At 35.7% G+C, this 27110-nt stretch overlaps 2 protein-coding genes across 4 annotated transcripts in view; both read right to left on the reverse strand.

The window, feature by feature from the left end:
* Positions 1-607: 607 nt before the first annotated feature.
* On the reverse strand, positions 608-24133 carry LOC115238698 (period circadian protein). The gene is made up of 17 exons (XM_029812738.1): positions 23537-24133; positions 18973-19029; positions 14722-14915; positions 11789-11919; positions 11255-11450; positions 10859-11080; positions 8458-8642; positions 7969-8253; positions 7588-7740; positions 4510-4732; positions 3996-4381; positions 3622-3812; positions 3265-3425; positions 2337-2569; positions 1905-2126; positions 1475-1777; positions 608-1378 (listed from the first exon to the last, which is right to left on the reverse strand). Exons 1-17 carry the CDS (start codon positions 23617-23619, stop codon positions 1292-1294), a joined length of 3312 nt encoding a protein of 1103 aa, XP_029668598.1. The 5' UTR covers positions 23620-24133; the 3' UTR covers positions 608-1291.
* Positions 24134-24672: 539 nt separating this feature from the next.
* The window catches only part of LOC115238705 (RNA-binding protein 45), a 6327-nt gene continuing 3889 nt past the window's right edge, over positions 24673-27110 (reverse strand). Inside the window, exon 6 of one of the 3 annotated variants that reach the window (XM_029812746.1) lies at positions 24673-24909. The gene's annotated coding sequence lies outside the window, so the exon portion shown is untranslated. The other 2 variants (XM_029812744.1, XR_003884532.1) reach the window with 2 other exon arrangements.

Raw genomic sequence — 27110 nt, forward strand, 5'->3', positions numbered from 1 at the left:
TTTCAGTACTGGCAGAAAATATCGGAACGCAGCCTATGTCTGTATATAGATATGTGTGTGTGTCAAACGTTATTTTTTTTTGTACTATATTTGCCTTCGCGTTGCGGAGGAAACCAGTCATTCTTCCTATTCTCATATATTAGTATTATAATTATACATATCATCTATTCAACAGAATATTTCCCAAAATCATCGCGTAATAAATTCTTTCAATCATATTCGTGATTGAGAGAATATTTGATAATTCTAGGACACGTTCTGTACGCGAATATAATATATATCTAAATATATATATATATGTTCATACGAGTACAAATATTTCGTGGTAATTTCATACGTGTTTAATTATGCGCTCCATATTTCGCGTTGACAATTTTTAAAAATATACTCAAACTCACTACTTGTGGTTAAGGCATCTTCGAAAATCTCTCCGAGCTTTAGACCTAACTCATTTTTTTTTCAGCAACCAGATTGGAACCATTCATCAAATCGATTTTTAAGAAACGCGCGTGTATATATCGTTGAACGTCAGTAAATTTACTCTCTCATCAAGTGCATTTCATTCGTGTGTGTGTGTGTGTGTGTGTGTGTGTGTGTGTGTGTGTGTGTGTGTGTGTGTGTGTGTGTGTGTATGTGTGTGTGTATGTCTGTATGTGTTTATGTACACATCGATCCATATTTGTCGTTTCTCCATTAGAATTGTTCAATTGACTCTCAAAAAATTATATTCATTCTCTGTCATTCGATTAAAATTTGCCGATAAATATTACGTATCAAAGAAAGAATTTAACCTTCATCAATATCTGATCGATGAGTTTAACGAGGTGTTGGAAAATAGAATAGAGTACTTATAGTTACAAAAAAAACATTACACCTTCAAATATTTTAACACGACTAAAAATTAGTTTAATCTTAAAATTTCAAGAGTAAATTTTAATTTTTTTATCTCGAGTATAAACAAGTAATCGAAAACATACATAACAGCGCAATGAGAGAATTATTGTTCTTTACATATTAAAAATATATATTAAATTGTATATATTCTTATATTATATATGTAATTATTATATATTAAATTAAAAATTACTCGAGACGAAAGTTAAATTGTTCGATAACTCTTAAAAACCAAATGTATATCTAAGTGGAAGAGAAAGAGAGTACGAGAATATAATCTGAAGATTGTACCTATTTGAAAGAAATGCAAGCATGACGAAACGAACGTCACTTTAAGCTCAAGGATATTTTAGGTCTGCCCGACTGCATTTCCTACGAATGTTGGCAAGATATAATCTTAAGATGCTAATGGAGGCGGTAGAGGCGCATTCTCTTCATGGATCATTACCAGTTTGCCGTACTTCACCATTTTTCTCTGCTTGCGCTAAATAGAAAAAGCAAAAGAGAAAAACGGATCGTGCTACGTAAAATAGATTTTTTAAAATAAATCTCGCAACTCTTTTTTATTGATTCTTCTTACCTGCGACTCGGTCCAATTGCCGTTGCTGCTGCCGCTGTCGCTTCCGTTCGACGTGATCCCATCCTCGAGAACGAGTTCCGTACCAAAGCCCTCCAGCTCCAGATCCAGATAAAGTTGTCCCAGCTGATCGTTCACCAGAAACGGTTGATTGAACTTCTTCATCGCATCCATGTCGACCTTCAGCACATCGTTCAACGTCTTCGGATGCATCTGGTATTTGTAGATCAATTCCGGCGTCAATTGAACGCCCTCCAACCAGGGCGGCTCCTTTTTTCGCATTCCTTGATGACACTTGGTGTGTTCCTGCACATTTATTATATCTTTATAATCGATTATACATTGGAGAGGTCTCAGAAGCGTCTAAAAGTCGTACAAAAAATTGAGACGTTTTTTGGACATCTTTCGGGCACTGCGCCATTTGATTTTCTACCTCGGAGGAGACCTCGCACGTCTTCTGGTCTGGATTGCAGCTGCTGTCGCTGCTCTTGTACAAGAAGCTGCTGTAGAAGCTGGATAAACTCGACTCGTCCTCCTTGTAATCGGTCGTCCGACGATGCTCCTTCATGCTCATCGGCGTCACGAGATCCGCCACGCTTGAACAGCCGCCGTCATTGCTCACGCACGACGAGAACAGCCCGCCCGGCGACAGGATCTATCCGGAGTAGTTAAAACTACGATATAAAGTGACATCTCTCCGTAGAATCGTTACCGAGAATGTAAATTTCCAGTCAATCTTATAAATATTAAAATTGTTCAAAACTCAATAATATAAATTGCGATTTTTTCAGTTGTTTTCTATAACAGATAATTTGTATATGGTGAGGTATGCACCAAAGCCAATGTCAACTAGCGGCCGTTTTACCTTCTTGGAGAACTCGGACATGGCCATTATACTCCCCGGTTCGGCCTTGACACTCGTTGCTTGACTATCCGGTCGTTTATGATCCGGACACTTGTTGGACGGTTGTTGGTTGGTTTCGCGCGCCGGCGCTTGCTCCGGTATCAAAAACGGCTGATACATCATCGCGCACGGCGGCGGCGCGCCGATCATGGCTGGATAAATCATCCCGGTCATCGATGTTGTAACATAGGACACTGGAACAAACATTAAAATTATTTTCTAGCACGAATCCTGCTTATTAATATACCAATTCTTTCAATTCTAAGTTTGATAGATTTAAAGATCTAGATCTGAAGAACATTTATAGCTAATCAAGAGAAACGTATTTGCGGTAATCAAGAGAAATGTTTTTATAGACCTATTTATTACTGTGTCGAATTTGACACTTACTGTAAGGGTGCTGCATCGATTGCATCGACCAGGGTGGATCGAGTTTCTTCTGGGGTGATGACATCGGCGCCGTGGATTCGCTGGGTTGCGACATCGGCACGTAATATACCGGTATCACCGGTGAAAATAAGGAAAATCTCGGTGTCGTCTCCGAATTGGTGCTGAAAAGTGCACAATGTGCTTAAAACAATTCACTTCCACATGGCTCGTAATTGTTTCTCTAATATCACATCTAATTTCTGTTATTATATTTCGTATAATTAATTCTACGAACAGTGTCTATATATGTATATATATATATATAAAATTCATTATTATATTATATAATATAAATATTTTAAAAGAGCGAGTTCTTACTTGTGGAAGGAACTGCAAGGTTGAGCAGATGCGGAGGAGGGGGGCACACATTTATAGCTAATCAAGAGAAACGTATTTGCGGTAATCAAGAGAAATGTTTTTATAGACCTATTTTTATTTCTGTGTCGAATTTGACACTTACTGTAAGGATGCTGCATCGATTGCATCGACCAGGGTGGATCGAGTTTCTTCTGGGGTGATGACATCGGCGCCGTGGATTCGCTGGGTTGCGACATCGGCACGTAATATACCGGTATCACCGGTGAAAATAAGGAAAATCTCGGTGTCGTCTCCGAATTGGTGCTGAAAAGTGCACAATGTGCTTAAAACAATTCACTTCCACATGGCTCGTAATTGTTTCTCTAATATCACATCTAATTTCTGTTATTATATTTCGTATAATTAATTCTACGAACAGTGTCTATATATGTATATATATATATATAAAATTCATTATTATATTATATAATATAAATATTTTAAAAGAGCGAGTTCTTACTTGTGGAAGGAACTGCAAGGTTGAGCAGATGCGGAGGAGGGGGGCACGGTAACTGACAGCGGTGGCCACAGGTTAATATTCGTCCCCGTTTGCACCACAGTCGACTGATCAAGACTCATACTGGTGACGGTGGTCGTCAGGTTCGCCGGACCTGCCGTGCTCGTCCTCGAGATTTTATCGTGTTTTGATATCTATTTCCATATTTTCTTCTCGTTTAGACTCGTATAAATCTTATTTATTGTTAGACATTTTTTACTCGCTTCTATAACTTATGTAATTCATATATATTTATACGTCTATCTCATATCTTTAACATTGGAAAATCAGGAATAGTAAATATCTATCCGTGCCACGTGAGAAAGATGAAAAGATACCTTATAGCTATCACCCTCCCAACTATGACTGCAGCTCCTCTTGATCCCGTGACTCTGATTCACGTAATGGGTGCTCTGGTCGGTCGCGTTGCCCTTCTCGGTCTTGATGCGGGAGTCCTTCAGCTTGTCACTGTTCTTGATGCTGGAACGCAGCTCTCGATGTTTCTGCATCATTAGCTTCTCCATGTTCTCGTTGTGGCGATTCAGCAGTGACTCAGTCAACGTGGGTAGTTTGAAACTCTCCGTCGCGTTGCTATTGCTTGTGATGTTAAAGGTGTCACCTCGACTGGCCGAGCTCGTCTGATTGTTGGAACCGCTGCTCAAATTCTCGGCGCTACCGCTGCCGCTCGCACCGCTGCCGTTTATCAGCGACATGTACTTCCTCGCTGAAAAGATAACCGACTTTGATCCTCCCTTGATTTTCCTCTCGAAAAATTTGTCTCAACAAAATATGTATGTCTCGAATTTTTAATTTATGAAGAAGAAGGAGGGAATGGCGAAGATGATGGCTTACCCCCTTCGTCATTGCTGGAATTGACATTCTCCTCGTCGCTGCCGTATATGGTGGTGACGAGCGGTTTGCTCTTGAAGAAACGCTCGATGTTCTCGTTATAATTAAGCTGATTGTAACTCGGTGGCGTCTCCGTGGAGGACTTGCTGTCGTAGTACTCGTGATGGGGCGAGATCTCACCGAGCATCACGCTATCATGCTCCTGCAACAAGGGATTGCGTGATCCCTTTCAAAGTATATTGTAGAAACTTAATACGAATTGTCTCTGATGTAATTTAACATCGTTATCGGGATCAATAAAGTTTTTGCATGAGCGGTGAGTAAGTATGCCGGCAGCACTGGCGGAGATCAGCCTCGTTAGAACGAAGTGTTGAAAGACCCTCACCCATACACCTACGACCATCCATTCACAAGCTTGCGGCGCAAGCTTCTGCTGCCAAACACCGTGCAGATATTTACGCGTTATTTAGAGAATTATTTAAAGAATTTTTTAGAATCGATCAATCAATCATGCGAGCACCGTTCGGATCACAATATCCCTCGTTGCGTCGGATTTATATTATTTCCCTCCTCCTGATCAATCTCTTGGATCGATTGGAACCGGTAGAGCTCGCGGCTCCAGTATCGTAGACGAGCGTTTCATATCGTCAAAATCTGAATTGTGATCGATATTATAATGATTCCAATGACCACTTCGATTCTCCTGTTCTCTATTTTATATTTTTGTCATTCTTCTCTTCTCATACATCATTATCATCATCATTATTCTCATCCTTCTTGTTCCATCTTTAACTCTTTGAAAATACTATGCGTATCAATAATAATAAAAAACATAAACAATAAGAATAAATTGAGAAAAATATATAAATTAAAAAAGAATACAAAACAATAAGTTAAATGAAATTTTAAAGCGAAAACTTTTTTTCAAAGCGAAAACTAACGACATAATACATAGAGCATAATATCAAAATTGAATAGTCAATTCATCAATAATCATCTGCATATTCTTTTTTATTTCTCACCTTTTCTCCATATTCTCGCCCGTTCATACTCTGTCATTAGTTTCAAAACCTTGTAAGTGAACAAGTTCACCAGATGTTACGAATATCATTCTGTAATAATTTTCCGGCACGACAGGTATAAACTAGAATTTCAAAAAATATGTTGTTGCGTATAAAATATCATATACATTTCGATATGCCATCGCTTGAGAAGATAATCGCGATAGTGAAAAAATTCAAATAAGAATACTGGGGACTGCTATTCGATAAAAAAATTGCATGATACAAGAGCGAAAAGATTTCCGAAGTTTCCTGAAGAGAAACGAAACAGGAATAATTTATTCGAACCTTCGTTTTTGATCGATTTTTATCGGGTCTCACAATGGAAGGATATGCATGTCGATTGCACGTTGATTAAAAGAATACCCAAAAGTCCTAGTAAATTGACTAATGAAGCAAAATATTCACACACACACAATCCAGAAGGTTGATATCTCATTTGAGAAAGGCAGTGGAGATAAACGGATTTCCCGCCGCTTACGATCGCTTCTTTCATCGCGTTATCGAGGAATAATAATATTGAGTGTGAAACAAAAAAGATAAACAACAAAAGAAATACGTAGAATAGAAACTTACCAAACAATCAGTGCCTACAAGATTTTGAAATTGACGCTTATCCATTACCGGCCCTACCCGAATTTCTCATCCGTCTGTGTCTATGTACAAAAGAGTTTGATGGAGAAGCTTCTTGATTAAAGCTTTTTCTCCGCTAACCACTGTTTATGTTACAGCTGCTATGAATTCATGGTGTGAGAGTATCTCTTAGCCCGCACTTCCGTTCTTTCGAAGTACCCTGGGGGATCTACTCACCTTTACCTTAACTCTACTAAGCCCCTCTAAAAAGATTTTGGAGAAGCAGCGAGAATCTTTTCGCAGGTCGCAGCGCGTTTTCATCAGTGCTACGTAATCGATATCACAAACGAACTCGAGATCCGCCTTGATCTGATTACGATCATCAAGAATTTAAATAAATAAATTATTAAAATTATTATTAAATAAATGATTAAAAAATTTATTCAACGGTAATCTATGACAATGGAAATTTATCTACAAGAAATTTAATAACTCTACCGCTTTACAGAAGACTGTTATTCATCCAAAAATCAAGGTGGTGCTCGATGGAACTTTGCGTGAACAGTGTCATTAATATAAATTAACAATGTTGATTAACACTTCGGCATCTTAATATAATTTTAAAAATAATTTAATTAAATCTTTTTTAATTCAATGATAATTATTTATTTAATTGAACTATTTAAAAAAAATCGGATACTTATGGAAAATTAAAGAATTCGCGTTCAGTTAAAGATCGCTAAAGAAGACACCGTGCACGTAAGTTAATCATAAAATACACATTTTATATTGAGCCCTTTCGAGATATCGTCGAACGCACCGTTTTAATGGCAATTATATCAAGGATATAAAGATAGAGAAGAACTACAAGAAGAGCCGAGCGACAGGCGAAAGTTTCCGGTTACTTCGTGTAAAGGCGCGTTACCATAAAGTCTTATCGATTAGAGGTTCTACGAATTGTTTTAGTTCTATTTACATCATGCCATATTTGCGGAGAGAAAGGAAACGTTCAAGAGCGGAAATCACCGGCCTCTCTCACGAACAACTTCCCTTTTTCTTCTTTGATCACGATACATTTTCAGTACGTCGTTTTTCGCTACAATTTTGAATGCGGAAAAAGAGAAAAAATTCCCGATGACATCAACGCGTCTCTTCCAATGTCGCGCAATCATCACGATTTTATAATTCTTTTTTGTCTTCTTCGAAGATTCAGAAACGAATTACCGGAAAAGCGTATCGTGCATCAACGAAAAGATTAAACGACTACGTTATACGAGAGTTTTACCTTTCACATTGTACTATTAAGTAGTATTATTATTAAGTATCTATTATATATATTATAGATATGTATTAGAGTTTTCTTTCCGTAGCATACCAGAGCGGAGCATAAGTGGTAATTAGCGTAATAGTGTTTTCTCGGCGATACTAAAACGTAGCTAATAGTCACCGAAAAACTCCTAAGTTCGTCCGCCGTGAGAAGTCCATCCTTCCTGACGCCAAGCGCCTTCGTTTCCTGGAGCAGATTTTCCATAAAAGACGCTAGATCCTTACATCGTTTTGATACGTCGAGCTCAGTTATATCTGACATTCGCTGGACGCTCTGCGCACATGTAGAAAAACGATAGAAAAAGAAGAGAAAACACGTTAAAGAATGAGTTGACTTACTCCATCTGTGGATAATATTAAGTCTCGTCGCGCTATTAAAGAATTATAATTGCGATGTTAAAGAGCTGCGATAAGATAAGAGTGATTGTAATCCAGTTTCTTCTTTCTTTACTAACGGACACATTCAAATTGTACCATACAAGTAACGAGTATATGTCATTACCTCGTCGAGGAGCGCTCGTATCTCGCCCTGAATGATCTTAGCCTCCTTCAGCACCTCCTCACTTATACTGGCCAGATAGCTGCAACCGGTGTCGGACGGCACGCGGAAGATGTCTGGTTTCACCGGCCCTTTGAGCACCCGGTGCTGACCTACGACAAACTCTAGTTTTTTCGTCCAGGGATTGATAAAGGATGACCATTCGGTCTCGAGGACGACGCAGCCTCCGTTCTGCACGGCGAATCTGTACGGCTTCGACCTGAAGGAAGAGCCTTCGAGCCTGATCACCTGTTCAACGACGAGTAAAGGAACCAATGTGAATAATTTTACGTAAACTGAGAACGCTCTTTCGCTCTTCCTATCTCTCCCCGTCAGGATCGCATTCATTCTCTCTCTTTCTCCCTTCATTATCATCACTTTTTTTCATGCGTGCACACACAACTAAAAGGAACCTAGATTTCTTTTTGAGGGGTGAGGGAGGCTCATGCTCACAGTCTCATAGATGTCTTTGATGAAGGGTAGATCCTCGGGATGGTAGAAGTCAAACAGCGAACGGCCAATCATATCCTGTGGTAGGTAGCCGAAGTATTGGACTACGTCGGGATCGACATGAGATAAATAGCATGTCGCGGTGTGGCAGGTCGTGAATATCGAAGATATTATTGTTTCTTCTGGCGCTGTGGATAACGACAAGGTTGGGGTCATTCTCTCTCGTCGGGAGTTATTATTTTGAGTGAGAATCTTAGTTGTTACGACATGGTTAGGCGTCGACAAGCTGCAGTGTGGAAATTCGCACATTGTAAGATCAATCGATTAATTGCATAGTTATATAAAAGGCCCATTTTTCTCGACATTAATTAAAGTTATTTCTATATCAGTTCTATATATTCTTTGTGTGTGTGTTGTCTGTACGAATTTCCACAATAATTACGAATAAACATTTCGGAATTTTATCTTTTTTTCAGGATTTTTTTCTATATTAATATGCCATTTTCGGAAGAATGTAATGTGTAACAACAATCTTGTAAATAATTTGATAATAAATACATCGCGTGCACAATCGATTGATTAAAAAAAAAAAAAAAAAAAAAAAAAAATCTTTGATGAAGGGTAGATCCTCGGGATGGTAGAAGTCAAACAGCGAACGGCCAATCATATCCTGTGGTAGGTAGCCGAAGTATTGGACTACGTCGGGATCGACATGAGATAAATAGCATGTCGCGGTGTGGCAGGTCGTGAATATCGAAGATATTATTGTTTCTTCTGGCGCTGTGGATAACGACAAGGTTGGGGTCATTCTCTCTCGTCGGGAGTTATTATTTTGAGTGAGAATCTTAGTTGTTACGACATGGTTAGGCGTCGACAAGCTGCAGTGTGGAAATTCGCACATTGTAAGATCAATCGATTAATTGCATAGTTATATAAAAGGCCCATTTTTCTCGACATTAATTAAAGTTATTTCTATATCAGTTCTATATATTCTTTGTGTGTGTGTTGTCTGTACGAATTTCCACAATAATTACGAATAAACATTTCGAAATTTTATCTTTTTTTCAGGATTTTTTTCTATATTAATATGCCATTTTCGGAAGAATATAATGTGTAACAACAATCTTGTAAATAATTTCATAATAAATACATCGCGTGCACAATCTATTGATTAAAAAAAAAAAAAAAAAAAAAAAAAAAAAAAAAAAATAAAAAAAAAAAAAACCCCAGTAATACTTACAAATTACACGGTTTCTTGTACGATTTGATTTCATCTCGTGGTTTCTTGCACGGTTTAATTTCGTCTCGTGGAACGTAGTAATTCATGCGTTTGCAACTGTTGCTGGTACTTTCTTCAGGAGAGTACATTTTGTCTTTCGGTTATGAGCAGTGGACCGTTGGTACTAGCAGTTGACACGACACTGATCGTATAAAAATTAACCGAGTATATGTGACGCTTTTTTCAAAAGTATGGCGAAAAAAAAAAAAACGTCGAAATAAAAAACTTAAATAATACAAAACCTACCGATGCAAATGAAAATTCGAAATCGCTTGAAATCAAAATGAAACACCTGATGGCGAAGCTTGCATGCATAAGAATGTGCATTGTGGTCGAAAATAAGTAAATTTTTTATGTGCTCAGACAAAGCGAAGCTGGCGAATACTTAGCCGCGAGTTTAAGAGCGTTCATAACAGTGGTCTCCAAATTAAACGAAAAAACGGTTCGGAAAAAAACACAACGACAAAAATGGCAATCAACATACCGTCAAGTGTCACCGCCTTTGAAAAAATTGAAAATAAGTTATCTTCGCTTTAGACGTTTTCCATGGAAACCACCAACTCACTGTGAGTATTGTCGACGAGGTCGGACTCAACGACAAGGCTCGATTAAGCGAGCAGTGAATGTTAAGTGTTTCGATTCTCAAACATAATAAGGGATGTATTTCGGAAATGAATAAATAACTGATAATTTGATTGATCGTAATTATAGAGAGTTATTACAGCGCAAAGATTTTGCATTTTTTTTCTTTTTTTGTATATTTCGGATACATCCTAGATATTTTATCCTGTAAATTCAAGTTAATTCGACGAAACTTCACCTTGATCATTCCGTACATTAAAATATACTTCATGCGGTTAATACATTTGCAGAAGAAGATTTAACAATTTTTAGCGAGAAAAAAAATTTTAATGTGAAAAAAGTTAGTTGCGTGAAATCCGCTAGCAATCGAAATAACTTGATTTGAAAATCAATTTTCTGAGACTCGAAATCACTCATTCTCGGATCATGATTGCGCTAAATTGTCTGTTCACTAGCTAATTTTGCAATAATAAAAACCGACTGTCTGTAATTATCGAGTCCTTTCGCCGGCCGGACCTAGTCGAAAATCTTAAACTATGCTACCTTTGTATGCGGAATGGACGGGTTGTGCGGTAACTACGAGAAACATAGCTCGGTTGCTGGGCTTTTGTTCGGCCGTCCGGTCCCGGAAATCACGGAACGATAGGGTCAGATGAAATGTCAAGTACAAGTTCGATCTAACGTCCGCGCAATGTCCGTTTGGCACGTTGCATCTGGTGAACCTTCGCAAGCCGCAGAACAAGCTCGCCCTTCTATCATTGATGCCTGAAAAAAGCAATAGATCCCATTCAAACGTCAAAGAAGAATATAGAATTTCAAAAACACTGATTCGTAAAAATATAATTATTTTAAAAAATATCTGTTGAAAGGAAATATATAATTTCTCGAGAAAGAGATCGTTTTTCGATAAGATATTTGTCGGATATAATTTTTATATACCTTTAGACCGTTCTTCCTGTGGCGAAGCGATGGCATTGATCTGATCGGCCAGGGTATTCTTATCCTTCGGATGTACGTAATCGATGAAGGATCGGCCAATCCAGGCATCCTTGAGATAGCCGAGGGCAGTGACTATCGACGGGGTTGTGTACAACACGAGGCCGTCGTGCATTGAAATCACCGCACAAAATCCCTCCTACAGAACACATCCGGTATATAAGGGGAGGAAATGATCCACAGTGACGCGTTAACATTATTAACACTTTTAACGCGAATGATAATAGTGATATTAGATCCTTGACTTTTTATCTCAGACGTGCGATTAAAAAATAAAAAATTAAAAAAAACCAGAGGACAAAGTAAAATTAAATGCGACGGAATTATTAACGGCGAGATTCCTATGCTAAAAATCATTGTAGATACCTAAAGTTATCACGATGCCAAGCTTATTTCACGATACCAATTATAGTTTCACGAGATTCTCTATGCTTTCCGTTCATTTTTAATTCTCCTCCCCCTATTACGTATACTAACGTTGGCCTGAGACGTAGAATCGTCCAGAGAGGTCGTCCGCGAAGCAAGCCCTGTTGCTTCCAGATCTGCGACTATATCACTGTTGTGTTCGCCAGGATCTGTTGCATCCACTAATTCCACGGCTACCTCTTCTAGAATTACACCAAAAAAATTCTCATTATTATACGTTGTCTTTCGGATCATCTGCCTGAGAAGCTGACGGCTAGGGAATAATAAAGCGGAAAAGGGGAAAGAATTCATAATATACATATTTTGTAGATATTTTATCTGAATAAGCTCAGTAATATTGATCTGATGTCTTAATATCAAAATACTCGAGAAAGATATGACAAATGTCACAAAACAGGAAGAAAGCACGTTCTCGAGAGATCTTTTCATAATATGCTGTCCATAGCAAGTGTAAAATAAAACAAAGCATGTATGTAATATAAATTAAATAATTTAATTTAAAAAAAAAATATTCCAAAAGAATAGAACAATTTTAAAAATATAAATTTCTTATATCTATAAATCATATATCTATATTTTCTTGTTTTAAAAAGAATGGTCATAGTCGAAATGAACGAGTGCAAAAATTTAAGGAGAAGGGTGCTCAATGTTCCCTTAGTCCAAAGTCACCGCGTTGTAATTCGTACTTTGTCGTAAAATCGCGTTACCAAAACGATCGCTGGAAGAATACATCGGAAAATTCAATGCCATTACTTCCCAGCTGTACTTACAAACCAGGTGTGTCATCGCTTCCTGGTGAAAGGCATTTCTTTGCGAACGCGTGGGATACACACGTGCAATACGATGGCATTTAAGTGAAAGCGGAGCTAATTATATTATGACAATATATTGCAATGATGTATTGATCCTTTCATTCGGTCTAAACTTTCTTCTCTCTCAAAATATACATCTCCAAGTAGCAACAATAGTAGTTACAAAAGATTTTTGTTGCACAAAAGTTTGATAAGAAATTATCATCCTTCGCAACTTTATTTTCAAAATTGATATCCTGCTCAATCCTACATATCCAGATAATGTGTATACTATATACAGTATATGTAATATTCTATTATTTAGACCAAAAATTATAAGCAAGAGGCGACATAAAATTTATCATTAATAAAAAACGATTTTTTAAGAGCTCTATATTTAATTCGTCCATTGTGTGTGTGTGTGTGTGTGTAAATGAGATTAAACTGAATAAACATTTAATAAACTTTAAATAAACAACGACGTAAACGCTTACGCAAACATAGGAAATAACGCGTTGGCGAGGACACAGAACGTGGATGATTTCGTAACGCGCACATTACACTTCCAATTAATACATCCCCAAGGGTTGGCATTAACTCGCTAAAAATACGAGTAATACTCATGTATCACGAATAAAAATGAACAAAAGATTTTTAGTTCGAAAATTTTCACGTCATTACATCAACGCATTGTATAACACACTCCTTTGGAAAAAAAAAACGAATCTGTACCGTAATTTAAGTTCCATGTTTTAAACGCGCGATTAAACTTATTTGGCTTCGTCGCTTAGCTTATTGATCCATCAGAAGTTCTCGATAGTTTATATAACTCACGTGTATTGAAATCTATCACGTTCCCGAGAAAGAAACAAGGCTCTACAATGCACATGCAATGTCTATAAATTTTTTAAACCGACAGAAAAAATCTTTCTCTCAAGAATTTACTACATATTTCTCTGTCAAGCTTTTTGATTCCTTTTTATTTCTTTTTTTTTTTTTAACAGTTCGCAATTCTTATTGAATTTTTATTTAATTAAATCTTCGCACCATCTTACAATCATAAATATTTATAGAATACAAAAAGAAATACGTGACACTGAAAAAAAATTGGAAAATGCGAAATTTAGAGGGGACAACGGGTGATACTATTTTAAAATCGTTAATAGCTGCTAAAAAAAAATCTTTCCATATTTCCCTTGCCAAAAAAACGCTATTTTTAAGAAATCTGTGATGATTTCAATTGAGTGAAATCAAAGTATGACATAACGTGTATCTCCTTCGGGTCACCAGCAGCCCGATGGCGGATGCGGATCAATTTTGATTACGAAGACGAGTACATAATTCGCATGTTTTGTAAAAGTTTTAAAATAACAACTCGCGTTGATTGTGAAAATGATCTCTCGAGAATTATGCGTTCAAATTTTTAATCTCTTTTTACTACTCCAATTTCAAAAGATTTTATTTTTATGTTTGTATATTTATTATGCTTTGACGCGCTCTAGAATCACATATTTTGTTCCTTCTTTCATCCAGCTTAAATTTTTAACCATAATCTCGTTAGCTTCGAGATGTTCGACGAGATTGTATTCTCATTCCAACGAGATATTGGCCGGATAACCGTGAAAGGATCGTTGAACGGAAGTCTTAGATCGGAGAATAAGCGAAACTTAAAGAAGTCGGGAAGAGTGCACGAAACCAACTTATCAAGAAACAAACAAAAGAATGATAGGCTTGCGACGTATGTACAGCGATTTCGATCTCTCGTTGCGAGAGACATAGACCTAATTCAACAGGTGTAAATAAGTAAAGTTTTGCGGGTATTAATACATATTTGTGAGTGAGACTGGCGAAAGCAATCTTGCTTGGTAAGAGTGTAAAAGCAAGTATGCCTAGTTTAAGTTTACTTCACTGCGAGTGAAAACGACGCGTGTACAATCAGACAAAACAGGCAGAAAAATAAACGTTATCTGAACGACAATTATTTTCGATCGATAATAAAATTATTATGGCAAAGTTTATTATCTTTCCCTCCTCTTTCTAGATCGATAACAAGTTGAAAAATTTTGTAACTTAATTCGAGTCTATTTCATTGATAGAGAAAATAAAAAAAAATCAAGAGCGACTCGTAAGATAAAAAATTGCGGGCAGTTTGCGTGCACTCGTTTCCCATCTTTTATGGATCGCGAAACCAACCTGGTTTCTTGTCAAGCACGCCGGTGTTTGTGGGGGTGATGGTGTTGTAAGACGCGACCTCCGGCAACGCGTTCGACGTCTTCAAAGCGCCGACTTTCGTCTCGGAGGCGTTAAGCGCCGATACTGTTTTCGACTTCTTCTTCTTGTACTCCTTGTCCTTTCTCTTGCTGATCGGCTGCGGGAGCGTCTCATTGCTGATACACACAATACATATAAAATTGTGTGAGACATCGTATAATCCTCCGCCGAATTTATAACAAGTATCATTAAAAGACGATTTAAATTTATTATTTCCACGATTCTTTTTATGTTTGATACAACAGTGAATATTTTAAATGCAAATTAACTATGCAATTTACATATTTTTTTACAATCGAGAGAATAATTAATGCGATATCTATTTAATACTAATCAATTTAATGACTTAATTACGCTAACATAATTAATTATTACATAATTAACATATATTAATATAATACTTTAGTATTTAATATATTTGAATCCAAAACTTTTTAATAACAAGAATCACTCGGTTGTCGTTGTTACTTAAAACTATCATTTGATTATGGTCGCGTGAGCGATGAAAAATCAAATCTGCAGATCATCCGCGTGTCGTGCCATGTGACGAGCAAATATCAACGTATTAAGCTGATAAGCGAGAATGCGCGAATGAATACGATTCTCGCGCAATCTAAAAATAAACGCCAGGAGAAATATTCCACTACAAGAGCGTGCAAACGTATAGTATATATATGCGCAAACATTAATTTCTTCTTAAGAAATCTTTATGAAATGACGTTGAGGTTTTCTCGCCGTCTTTTCTCCCTTATGTCGCAAATGCAATATTCGCGAGACAACATCGAGATGATTCATCGATAATGATCATTAAAAATAATTCTGATGGATTAATCGAGATGTAAGTTGGACTCATCTCTCCACGAAACTTTGGAAGAAATATCAAAAATTAATATTTTATTCGATAAGTTTAATTTATTTAATAATAAATGGAATTATATTTTTTACGAATGCAATATATCACGTTGCAATCATAACTGATATATAAATGTCTTAAATACAATGTGATATAAATTGTCTATATATAGATGATAGCTTTCTCCCGGAAAGCCCTCTCTTACAGGTTTCTGATATAACAAAAACGTGACCGTTACGTTGCATGAGGCAGGGAAAGTCTGCTTAACTATCTATCATCCTCTCTGGACGCTTTCACCGGAAATGCTTTTGATTGCACGATCTATGCACTTTCGTCGCGGAATAAATGGCAGAGAATTGCATCATCAAGTGCCGATGATTATATGGTAATTGAGTGAGTGAATTGGTAGATCAATTACGACTCTAAAATGATCTATCTAAAACTAATATAAATTTCCTTGCATTAAATTTACACGATAATAAATCACTAATAATATAACTCCGCACAGAAAAAAATTTATTTCTTCTTGAATTTTCTCTTCTAATTTTCCGGTCGGAGTTCTTACAAACCATTATCGCACGTGGCTGCGACAGTAAGTAGATAATCGCTATCTCGCGAAATCATCACCTTTCGCATAATCAGACGCGAATTTGGTCAGCCCTTTTCTTATTGCGCAGATGCGACCGGCGATTATCGAATCGCAGCCTTTGTAAATACGCGAGTAATATAATGTCACAATGGATGTGTATCAGACAAACAAAATTATTTCAGTCCCCTTAGGTTTTACTCGATCCAAGTTATCTAACAAATTTATGTATTACGATTGTTTAATTAAATACATAGATTAATGATGAAACAGCCGCGATAAATTTAACTGCGATCCCTTTTCTATTCCATTTCAAGGATCTCATTCCAATCCTACAAAATTATTTTAATGTTTTATAAAAGAAAATATTTTATATACACATAATATAAATTTAGATATGCTAAAATACACAATCTCCTAAATGTCAGGATGTTGCTTGTATCAGAATTGTGTATAATTCAAATAGACTAATTAGCGACGGTATATTTATCCAATTGCGTATTAATAGAATCAGAGCTATATGAAAATTGTAAATGGTACAACCAACGTGCAACGTGAAATAGTGTTTCGCATGATTGCAACGTGCTTTCATTCGAAGTCTCTATAAAAGCATTGCTGTACGAGACAGTTACTCGACAGCAGTTATTAATATCGATATTCGAATTATAATCATGATATTGTTGAAAATTTATTATTCGCATGATAGATTTAATCTTTATTTACATTTCATACTTTTCATTAGCTTTTGTAAAATCCGGATTTCTTAGAGTTTGATAGATCAAACTATCGCTCCGTTCACTCTTTTTTTCATTATTAATTTAAGGTTCTTTTCAAAAGAGATCTCTGTATTTTTACACATTTTTCAAGCAATGGATTATGAAATTTAAAAAAAAAAATTGAGAAAAAAATTGAGAAAAACTGGTATGTGTGAGAATTGCTGCCTTAACGCGTCACATCAATGAGAGCTGCAATTAACTGATGTTACTAATTAAATAAGTTCATGGCAATACAGACAGATCAATGAATAAAGCGATATTAATTTCAAGATTACGTGAAGTTTCTAAAAAATTATCTTTATATGTATTCTCGCGATTAATTCGCAATTTTTTAAGAGAATTGAAGAAAAAATAAATTAAAATGGATTAAATACAAAAATATAATCTTTGATGTTCTATTTTAATTTAATTTTGATAAAGTATGTAAAGTCGCATAATGCATAATACTTTAAATTGTTTATAGGAAGAGGATTCAGGGATGAAATAGTTGCATAAATTTTCTCATAATTTAATTATATGAACCGTATTGCTTTATCGACTTCGGCCATGAATTTCAATACAATATTCAAATCGATATACGCTTCTTATTACCATGCCTCATCCCTCTGTATTATGCAATGAAACGCAGGAGAATATCTGATGAATACAGCTTAGTCAACAGCTGCACATGGCACGACACGTGCGTCAATGTTTACGGTGCCGTTGCCGATGTTGTCGAAAACATATTCGTGTAACCGACTTTAAACTACGCTTTATTTACAAGCGTGCAATGTTATGGCAGATTACGCGACGACGGTGATGCTTGAAAACGCGATCGACCTTATTTTTGCGGAAAAGTCGCCGCGAGATATTCCGCGTGATTATTTAATTTCTTTAAAGAAGAAGAATTATAATATTTTTTTCCTTTTGTATTAAAAAATTATGTTAAAAAAATATATACTATGAATTTTAATCAAAGAACATATTTCAGACATTAAAATTATATTTTTGTTAAACAAGTTTGATCCTAATCGAAAATATTTCTCTATAAACAATTTTATAATTTTATTTCGCTCTTATATATAAATAAAAAAGAAATATATGGTATTTTTTTAAACAAAATATATATTTTTAATAAGGGATCTTGCTGAGAAAAGTATTTTTTCTTTTTGTATGTGTAACACAATAAAACGAACATTCTTAATTGGAAGCATTTCCTTTAAAATACGTAACGATGAGAAGATCGTTACGAAACTAAGGACTATATTTTCTGAGATATATATATATAAATGATCCGATTAAAATCTGATCGCGCTACTACATATGTCCACTTCAAGTTACTATGCGCGTACGACTAGATAGTTAAAGCCGGTAACATTCCGAAATAAACAACGTGTGTTTCGTCTATCGGGCTACAATTCATCGAGCGATACGGAAGCAAATTAGAAACATGCGCAGAATAATTAACAAATTATAATAATGAATTAATATTTGTGAATCGCAATATTTATCTCATTTACGAAACAATCTCTGAAAATTGCGAAGCTTTTCCGAAATAGTTATAGATTTGAAGAATGACAAGAATTCTTTATCACCATGCCTTTTTCAGACTTTTATAAAATTATCAAGGACGATCGATCCTCTTTATTTATTCCTTTGCAGATTCCGTGGAAGAAATGTCACAACGGCAATCTCCGTTTCTGCAAATTATTGGCTCGAAATAAATTCACATGCAGCGCCCTAAATAGCTTCGTTTAGTGCCGCTAAATAATTCCATATCACGTTTGCACGCTCTGTTTGTTCACTTTTATTTTCATGAATTTAATGACAAATTAATATAAATATATATAATATCTGAAATGTATATTAAATTTGATATTGTAACTGCATCATACATTTTTTTCAGACTTTAATCATTTCTCTCGCGTGTGTAACGTCTGTGAAAATCTAATAAACGATCGGTCAACAGACGAAGTTACCTGGACCCCAAAGTTGACGGATTCCTATCGCAATAGCCACTGCTTTCGGAGCCGCTGCTGTAACAGAAAACGACGAAAATGTTTCGTAAGATAACATTAGAAAATTCTATTTCTCTATTTATATCAAATAATGCGAAAATTGTATATATACATATATATATTTGCAAATTTCTATTTTCGATCCTTTGTACACAATAATTCTGATAGTTTAAAACTTTATTATATTATTTTTCGAATAACGCGGAATGTGTGTGTGTGTGTGTGTGTGTGTGTGTGTGTGTGTCTGACACAAAATGAGACAAACTACTGCGCGTTATCGAGTCGGATCTCGACCAGCTGTTTTCACTGACGCTATATCATCTGATAAATCCCGAGCGGCAGATCCGCAACAATAAAAACGATGGATGACAAATAAATACTCTTGTTATTTATATCTTTGGATATGAGCCTACAAGAGTGTAAAAATACGCATATTCTGTTACAATAAAAACGTCTAGAATAAGATAAATTTAAATTCTCAGAAATTAGAAGAAAGTATCAAAAGAAAATATATTTAAATACGATATAAATCTCTCTTTTAAAATTCAAAGCATATTTTAATTCTAAAAACTCAAATATTATTTATTATTCTTCCTTTCATTTATGTCAAGAGCAATATTACGGTATAATCTTAAAATACTTCGCAAAGCGAAATAAATAATGTATCGTTATAATGTATTGTTATCGCTCATTGAATGGCGAATCCTGTAATGTCGCATTATTCGTTGTACATAATCAGATCGATTGCAATCGGCTTGCAGAAATCATGGCGCGATTCGCGTTTATCTCGCCAGGATTCTTCCCGTGCAAAATGATTGCAAAATCGCGACATAGTCTAGTCTTTCTCGGCAACAGTCTCGGTAAATCGGGGTCGAATTCATACGACTCAAAATCGCAGCGAACCGGTCGTAACCGGGAAAAAAGATCCACGATCACATGTTCGGCAAACGTGACACGTTCGGCCCTCCCTTACATACGACCTCCCTCTCTCACTCTCTCTCTCTCTCTCTCTCTCACTCTTTTTTCTCTCTCCCTCTCTCTCTCTCTCTTTCTCAAACCTTTCACTGTCCTCATTATTTGCCGGCCGCCGCCGATCGATTGACCGGCCGCATTTGTTCGAAAAGAAAAATTATTGCATAAGAAGGTATCGCTTCACGTTCGCGGCCCCGTGACTAGTCCGCGAGGACGACGACGACGACCATTATCGATTCCGTTCGCTGGTTATGCTCGAAGCTTATGCGGGACACAAAGAAAATGGAATAATGGTGGCTAGGCTACGTCCTTGATTACGGCGTTATGCAAAAACGGATTAAACCTCTGAGTATTTCGAATAAACTAAGTGAACTGAATATTCTTTATTACTTATTCTTTGTTAAATAAGTATATGTTATTTTAAATTAAATGAATCTTGTTATTTTAAGTTAAATGAGTATTTTTTGTTCTCTTTTTATTATAAACAGGAGATTTGAAACTATATATATATGTTCCCTATAATTTTAAATTAACCGACTTTTGCATAACAATGTTCAATAGTCGCCTGATAGCCTCGCCATGATTTTATGAAAAATAAATATTTATCTGAATGTATTTTATATAAAATGACGATTTAAAGTTCTTTTTTTTTTGCTTCGAATATTCTGAAGCTCAAATATTTTATTTCAATCAAGTAAAATCCGAGTAAAAAGGCAAAAGAGCCGCGCGCAGTTTTTAGGGCGCAAAGGTATATAATTTAAACCAAAAAATAAATTAAAAAATTAGAGAATTTCTTTAATTACATGATTCGCGAATGGCGGACGTTTCGGCCCTTTTTTTGGTTTAAATTATATACCTTTGCGCCCTAAAAACTGCGCGCAGCTCTTTTGCCTTTTTACTCGGATTTTACTTGATTTTAATCGTGCAAGAGCCTTACTTTTATATCATTTTATTTCAATATGTGAACGCGTGATGCTTGCTTTCACGAATTTCTAGTAAATAGGAATAAATACTTCAGTGAAATGTCACATTACGCGCATTCTGCGTACCGCAATCGGCAAAGGCGATTTATTTATAATACGTGTTGCGGAAATCTGTGCAATTATCCTGTTATCCGTGACACCTACATAATCATCCCGTACGGTTCATTTAGGGCGTCTTCGATTGTATTATAATAGTCCCCGCCGATTATAATCTCCACCGGAAATAACTGCGCGTAATTAAACCTTGTATACGAAATTATCTCGCTATAAATGATACTATAAAGCTTTCTTTAACATTGAGTAATATGAAAGTGTTTATCTTTTTTTTTTTACAAACCCTCTAATAATCCAAAAATTATATTGCTAGAGGTAAAAGAAACTCACATATGCGCCATTGTTATTTGATTTTTTACAAATTTTCCATTATTTTTATATTACTTGTTGCGAATAAAATTTAATAACTCGGAAAAAGAGATGATCCGTATCCTCGTTAATTTATCACCGATTTCACGATGCATTGCTGCGCGTGGCCGTCACGTGGCCCGCGAGACCGCGCGCTCGAATAGATTGTGAATTGATTAATGTCTCCTTTTCGTTTGACCCGTTTTCGCGCGAGAAGGTTTCGCAAGCGTCTTTAGCCGCATTAGCTAAGGACGTGGAAAATGCAACCGGCACAAACTGGGAAACCGGTTAGCCTTAACCGTACCGTGTACGATTTTCTGTCTCCCTCGCACGTTGCACTACTCGCCTCTCGCCATCACGGCGAGGAAAGCATGTCAATGTCAAACAATTCCCGAGAGATGCATTAGAAAACGTACAATGTAATTAATAAATCCACATATATTATAATAGATTCGATATAAATATATAACGCGACAATTAAATGTGAGAGATATATTTTAAATGCATTTTTTTTTTATCAACGAAGATCTCCCCCTCCTCTTCAAAAAGAGAAAATGTATGAATTTTTTAATACTGTATAACATGTTTTCGTTGTTTTGTTAAAGGTATAAATATAATTTTTAAAATATCTCACGATTTTTTAAAAATTGAAAATATTTAAAGATCTTCAATATCTCTAATGATGATTCTAATTATACACGGAAAAAAAATGCTATTGCTTCAATTAAAGTCTACGTTACGGGCTGCCATGAAACGCGCAGCGATTAATCTGGGATCTGCAGCTAACAATAAGCTCGAACGAAAGAATTAATCTGTTGCAATCTATATAATTAGGCGATAGATCTATGCGACAATCAATTAAAATATTACAACTTCCAATAAATTATCTCCCTAATGAATCATGTGGCACTCGAACTAATGGTCGTTGCATAATCATACGGTGCAATTTATTTGAAAAATTATTATGTTATATTACGTATAGCGATGTACAGAGTGTATGTGTAATTATTGACGGTACATTTAAAAGTAGCGTCAAAAAAAAAAAAAAAAAAATGATAAAACAACAGCCTCTCGTTTAAGTAAGATGGTGGATAAAAGGAGCATTTCTCGATCGGAAATGTCCCAAAAAGAAATGTACACTCAGATGGCGGCGGACAAATTGCTATTGTGGTCCAAGAGACGTAATTACAATTATTGCGACGCCGAGTCACGCTCAACATTGTGCGTTTAATGCGTCTATTTCCGGGCGTCTTAATTAACTGTAATTTCCTTAATTAAACGCAAACTCAATTATTTTTAGAAAAGATATAGAATTTTTATTATTTATATATAATTCACTATAAATTATAAAATCATAATTTTCCATGTTTTAAAATAAAAATATTTGATTTTATAATTAATACAAAATAAAAAATAAAAAACAAATAAAATAAATTTCGTAGAGTCAAGCAAAATATTTTCCATTTTTTTTAAATGAGAATATTTAATTTTATAATTTATAGAGAATGAGATTTGACAATGCTATTCAATGAAATTCAAAGAAATAAACAATGTGATATTTCATGCGATTGTCATGTTTTACTGTCAACTACTTACCGAGATATATCAATCTTTATAAATATATAGATACAACCGTGTTATTTACTAATAAGGTAATTGCATCGTGAATAAATGCATGGTCGAAGTTCAAAGGGAGGCTACACGTGCGTATCCCACGAACCTTCCCGGTGTGATGCTACTTTGAAATACATATATATCGATCACGTGTCAAGAAAGATTCCATAGTAGTCTTATAGTGAATTCAATATATATAATGTTCAATTTCACGCATTGTTTGTATGAAATTATTATTATTAAATGTCAGAGGAAGCCGCGTTCGTGCGGCTAGTTAGTTTATAAAAATTCAAATCTTACACATAATTTAATAATTCAAAAAAAAAAAATAATAATAATAAAAGGGTCTAAAAAAGAACATTTTCTCTCGTGTAATCTTATATTTAATAAAAGAAATCTTTTAATGATATATAATCTCAAATTATAAAGATAATATTTTAGTCGTCTTGTTGAAAAGTATCCCGTCACTCAAAAACGATTGAAAAATTACAGGCGACGTGATCATTTTGAATAACGCGGGAAAAGAAATTTGGTAAATTGCGAATTGCGCTCACCTTCGTTGCGATTGACTGTTGCTGCAAGTATTGGAGTATCCGGAGTCCGACACCTTGGCGTTCTCCACGGATACTTCCTCCATTGTGCAATCTCCCTCTCTATTTTTCGAATAAAATAGTTCTCTTTGGAAAAAAAAAAAAAACGTATATTAATTCTTTCTCCGAAAAAACGTCCCTCACGCGCGCGACGCGCTCGCGTCGAGTTCGCGGTTCATCTCTCACTTCACTCTACGCTCGAGATTAACGATGGAAGATCGACGGTGTTAGTACAATGTTCGATGATGATCTCTTACGCGTGCGATAGAATGCACTGCCCGACGTTGGCAATTTTCTCGCGATTGAGTCGCGGGCCGTCGCCGTCGCGCCGTCGCCGATCCGCGCCGGCCGCACGTTCTGAGACACGTGAGTGAGCGCCTCCGTTCAACCTCCCGCCCCTCTGCGGCGACACCGCAACCTATTCGTAGCGGATCGTGCCCCACTTCGGTCCGTTCGCGTTACCGCGATCGGTGGCGATCGGCGTGATCGAAATAGGATCACGTCGCACGTTATACCGGCATACGTCATTGAGTAAGGTTGAAACTAAATCTTTCGCACTTGAATTTCCCGAAAGAAAGATTTCCGAGACGTAGTCTTTAAAAGAATTATGAAATGATCTTTTTCTATCATTAATATCGATATATTCTTGAGACAGATGGTTTTTTTGCTAAGAAAATATGTAGAGAAAAAAAAAAAGACGAACATGTAATTTAAAAAATAGGGAATATAAGAAATATATTAAAAAGGTGCACCCTTTTGCTTTGTATGTATATTTTTCTAATGTCCGATGATCCGCGGCTTGACTACTGCTCGTTGTCTGTATTTGAGCATATCTTTATTACTGCGAGTTTCTCTTGAACGTATGTCGTTGCTACTGTAATTCGACAAGTTTAGTTTTCTGCTTCTCAAATGCTTAGAAAATTTGCAAAGGGAAAATACACTCAATTTTCAGTGGTAGATTAAAATACTTATAATCATACACAATTAAAGTATTACTGCAAAACTGTAAAAAAAAATCAGAAAACGTTAAATATATATATATGTTGTTTTCATTAATTAAAAAAATTTCTAAAAATAGGTCATAAAGAGATAATATATATAATTCGCCCAGTCATTTAAAATAAAAATAGCGAAGATATATGCTAATAAATTTATGAATACAAATGACACAACCGGGACAGAGTTATATATGTGTATAAAAATATAATAATATATTCTCTGTAAAACTTTGTTCCATATACAATCTCGTAGAAACATTATAATAATTTCACGTCGCTAGAAATAGTATCACAGTCTTCAGGTACGATGCTTCTCCCTCGTGGAATTTCCGCGGTATCCTGGAAGCGAGAAGAACACATGTCAGATCATCTCAGAAAGTATCAGTATGACGGGCGCGCAAACAGAATCATACAATACTCTCCGTTCAACAGTGAGCAGTGAGAAAAAAAATAAAGTGAAAGAGTCGGTGTTTGGGATTTATTGCGTATTCCACGTGTATTTGATATCACCAAAAAAAAAAAAAAAAAACAAGTCACAGTTACAGTCTCCTGGAACATCATTCGTTTTTACGGTCAATACAGTGTGGGTCTAATCGCACGTAGGTGATACAAAAATGCGTGTTTATCATCATTCAAATTTGTGCGTCAATCATTATTACGTGTGTGACGAGGTTGTTCGGTTTCGTGGTGAATCTGAGTATCAGGTTTTACCGGGAAATAACCGACTTTCCTTCTATTTTAGTCTCGATAAGCGACATATATAGTTCCGTTTTTTTTCTTTGTACTTTCTTAAACATGAAAGATAATTTACATACCAGTACATTTGATACATCGATAGCTTCCAAAACAAGATGCAACCACGCAATTAAAAGCATTTAACATACGTTTTGGCAACATTTTATATCAGTATATTATATACTTTCTTGTATATATAAAATTTTTATTATATATTAAAAGTCGAAAAATATTCACCGTTTCTTTCGGTGAACCCACTTTTTTTAATAAGTCGATAATTTTTTCATGGGTAGTTCTTAAGGTAAGAAATGAATCAAAACTTTCTTGTTTGGAAGAACTAAAAGTAAAATTTTGGTTATTTAAAAATTTAAGCGGTAACGTTTTCTCTTTCTTACGAAAAAGACGTAATACACGTTTCATTTTATTACAAAATAGTTAAAAATATTTTATAATAAACATGATCTCTCTCGATGTACGATATAAAAAGGTGTAATGTGTTAACAAAGAACAGAATCCGACCATGAACAATCATACATAGGATAAATATTTGCACCGGTATCTCAAGGATATACCTTATTTTGCAGTTTTTGTTTTTTAATCCGCAATAATTTTAATACCTATCGTCGTGTGAAAGTTGTCAATGGTGTATAAAGTACAAGTCATTTTGCTTCCTGCACGCAATATAACTATAAAAGAAAAGTACAGAAATGTAAATATAAATAAAAGATTTTTCTTTTGCTAAACCTAAGGCACAGATTATACCTAAAAGCCTGTGCGAACGGACAGCACTCTTATTTTACAAAAAGAAATGTACTTTAGTGCATTCCGTATATTGCTTTTTATACATATAAAACAAAATTTACGTATATATTATAGTAGAGAAATATATTTTTGCCATTGAACAAAATATTCTCACTATTCGTTAAATATATATATTAATGTTATTTTTTCCTTTTTACCATTGTCGAGTTAAAGCTTTAATTTAGTTAATTAAACTTTTAATTTGAACAGCTCGGACAGTTCACCGTCCGAGAAAATACGATCTGTATCGTAATAAACAGGTAACATTCTAGACAAATAAAGCTATAAATCGGAATAAGAAGAGAGGAAAGATCTCGCAGGAATCGATGCGGGAAACGAATCGGTACGTGCGCCTCATGCGTCTTTAGGTGCGCTTTGTTTCCCTCGATTCTCGGAAAGTTCTGCAGTTCCAGCGTAGAAAATGTACACACATAGGGATCCATGCGCTTGCTAGGTATACAGCGAACGAATGCTCAACGAAATCAACCGTTCGCACAAGCCTCTTAAAGTAACAGAAACATGAGTCCTCCGCGCGCGAGCGCTATAAATCGTGTGAACGAACATGTAAGAGGATAAAAAGTAGTAGTAGTAGTAATAGTAGAGTAGCAGTTAAAGGTTTCAGTAACGTTGTTGCAGTTGCGCGAACGTAAAGCGAACAGTTAAAAATATATATATTATATATATATAAATATATATATATATATATAGGTAGGTAGTTGGAGTAGTTTTCCCTGGATGCAGGCCCTTGACGTGGTCAAGTGAGTAGTCTTTAAATTCGTCTCTTTTTGTTGCGTGCGTCCAGCTTGTGTATACCAGTCAGTCTGTGAAGACAAACAGCAAAAATTACATTCTCTCCTGCCAGTTTTGTCTCCCCCCCGTGCCCGAGGAGGAAGAGGAGAAGGAGGAGGAAGAGGAAAAGGTAGAAAGAGAAAGAGAGAGAGAGAGAAAATGACAGCGTCGGCAAAACACAACGTCGGGAGTGTGTTACAAAGAAATGCTTCTCT

This window comes from Formica exsecta, unplaced genomic scaffold, assembly GCF_003651465.1.
Source record: "Formica exsecta isolate Colony F162 unplaced genomic scaffold, ASM365146v1 scaffold353, whole genome shotgun sequence".
Classification (NCBI taxonomy): Eukaryota; Metazoa; Arthropoda; class Insecta; order Hymenoptera; family Formicidae; genus Formica; species Formica exsecta.

Coding starts and splice junctions, on each gene's coding strand:
- LOC115238698 (XM_029812738.1), bottom strand. CDS start 23,619: ATGGAGGAAGTATCCGTGGAGAACGCCAAGGTGTCGGACTCCGGATAC. Junction 4,733..7,587: donor ACGAACTTAGGAGTTTTTCG/GTGACTATTAGC, acceptor ATACTTTGAAAG/GGATCACGCAATCCCTTGTT. Junction 4,382..4,509: donor TTCCAGCAATGACGAAGGGG/GTAAGCCATCAT, acceptor TTATCTTTTCAG/CGAGGAAGTACATGTCGCTG.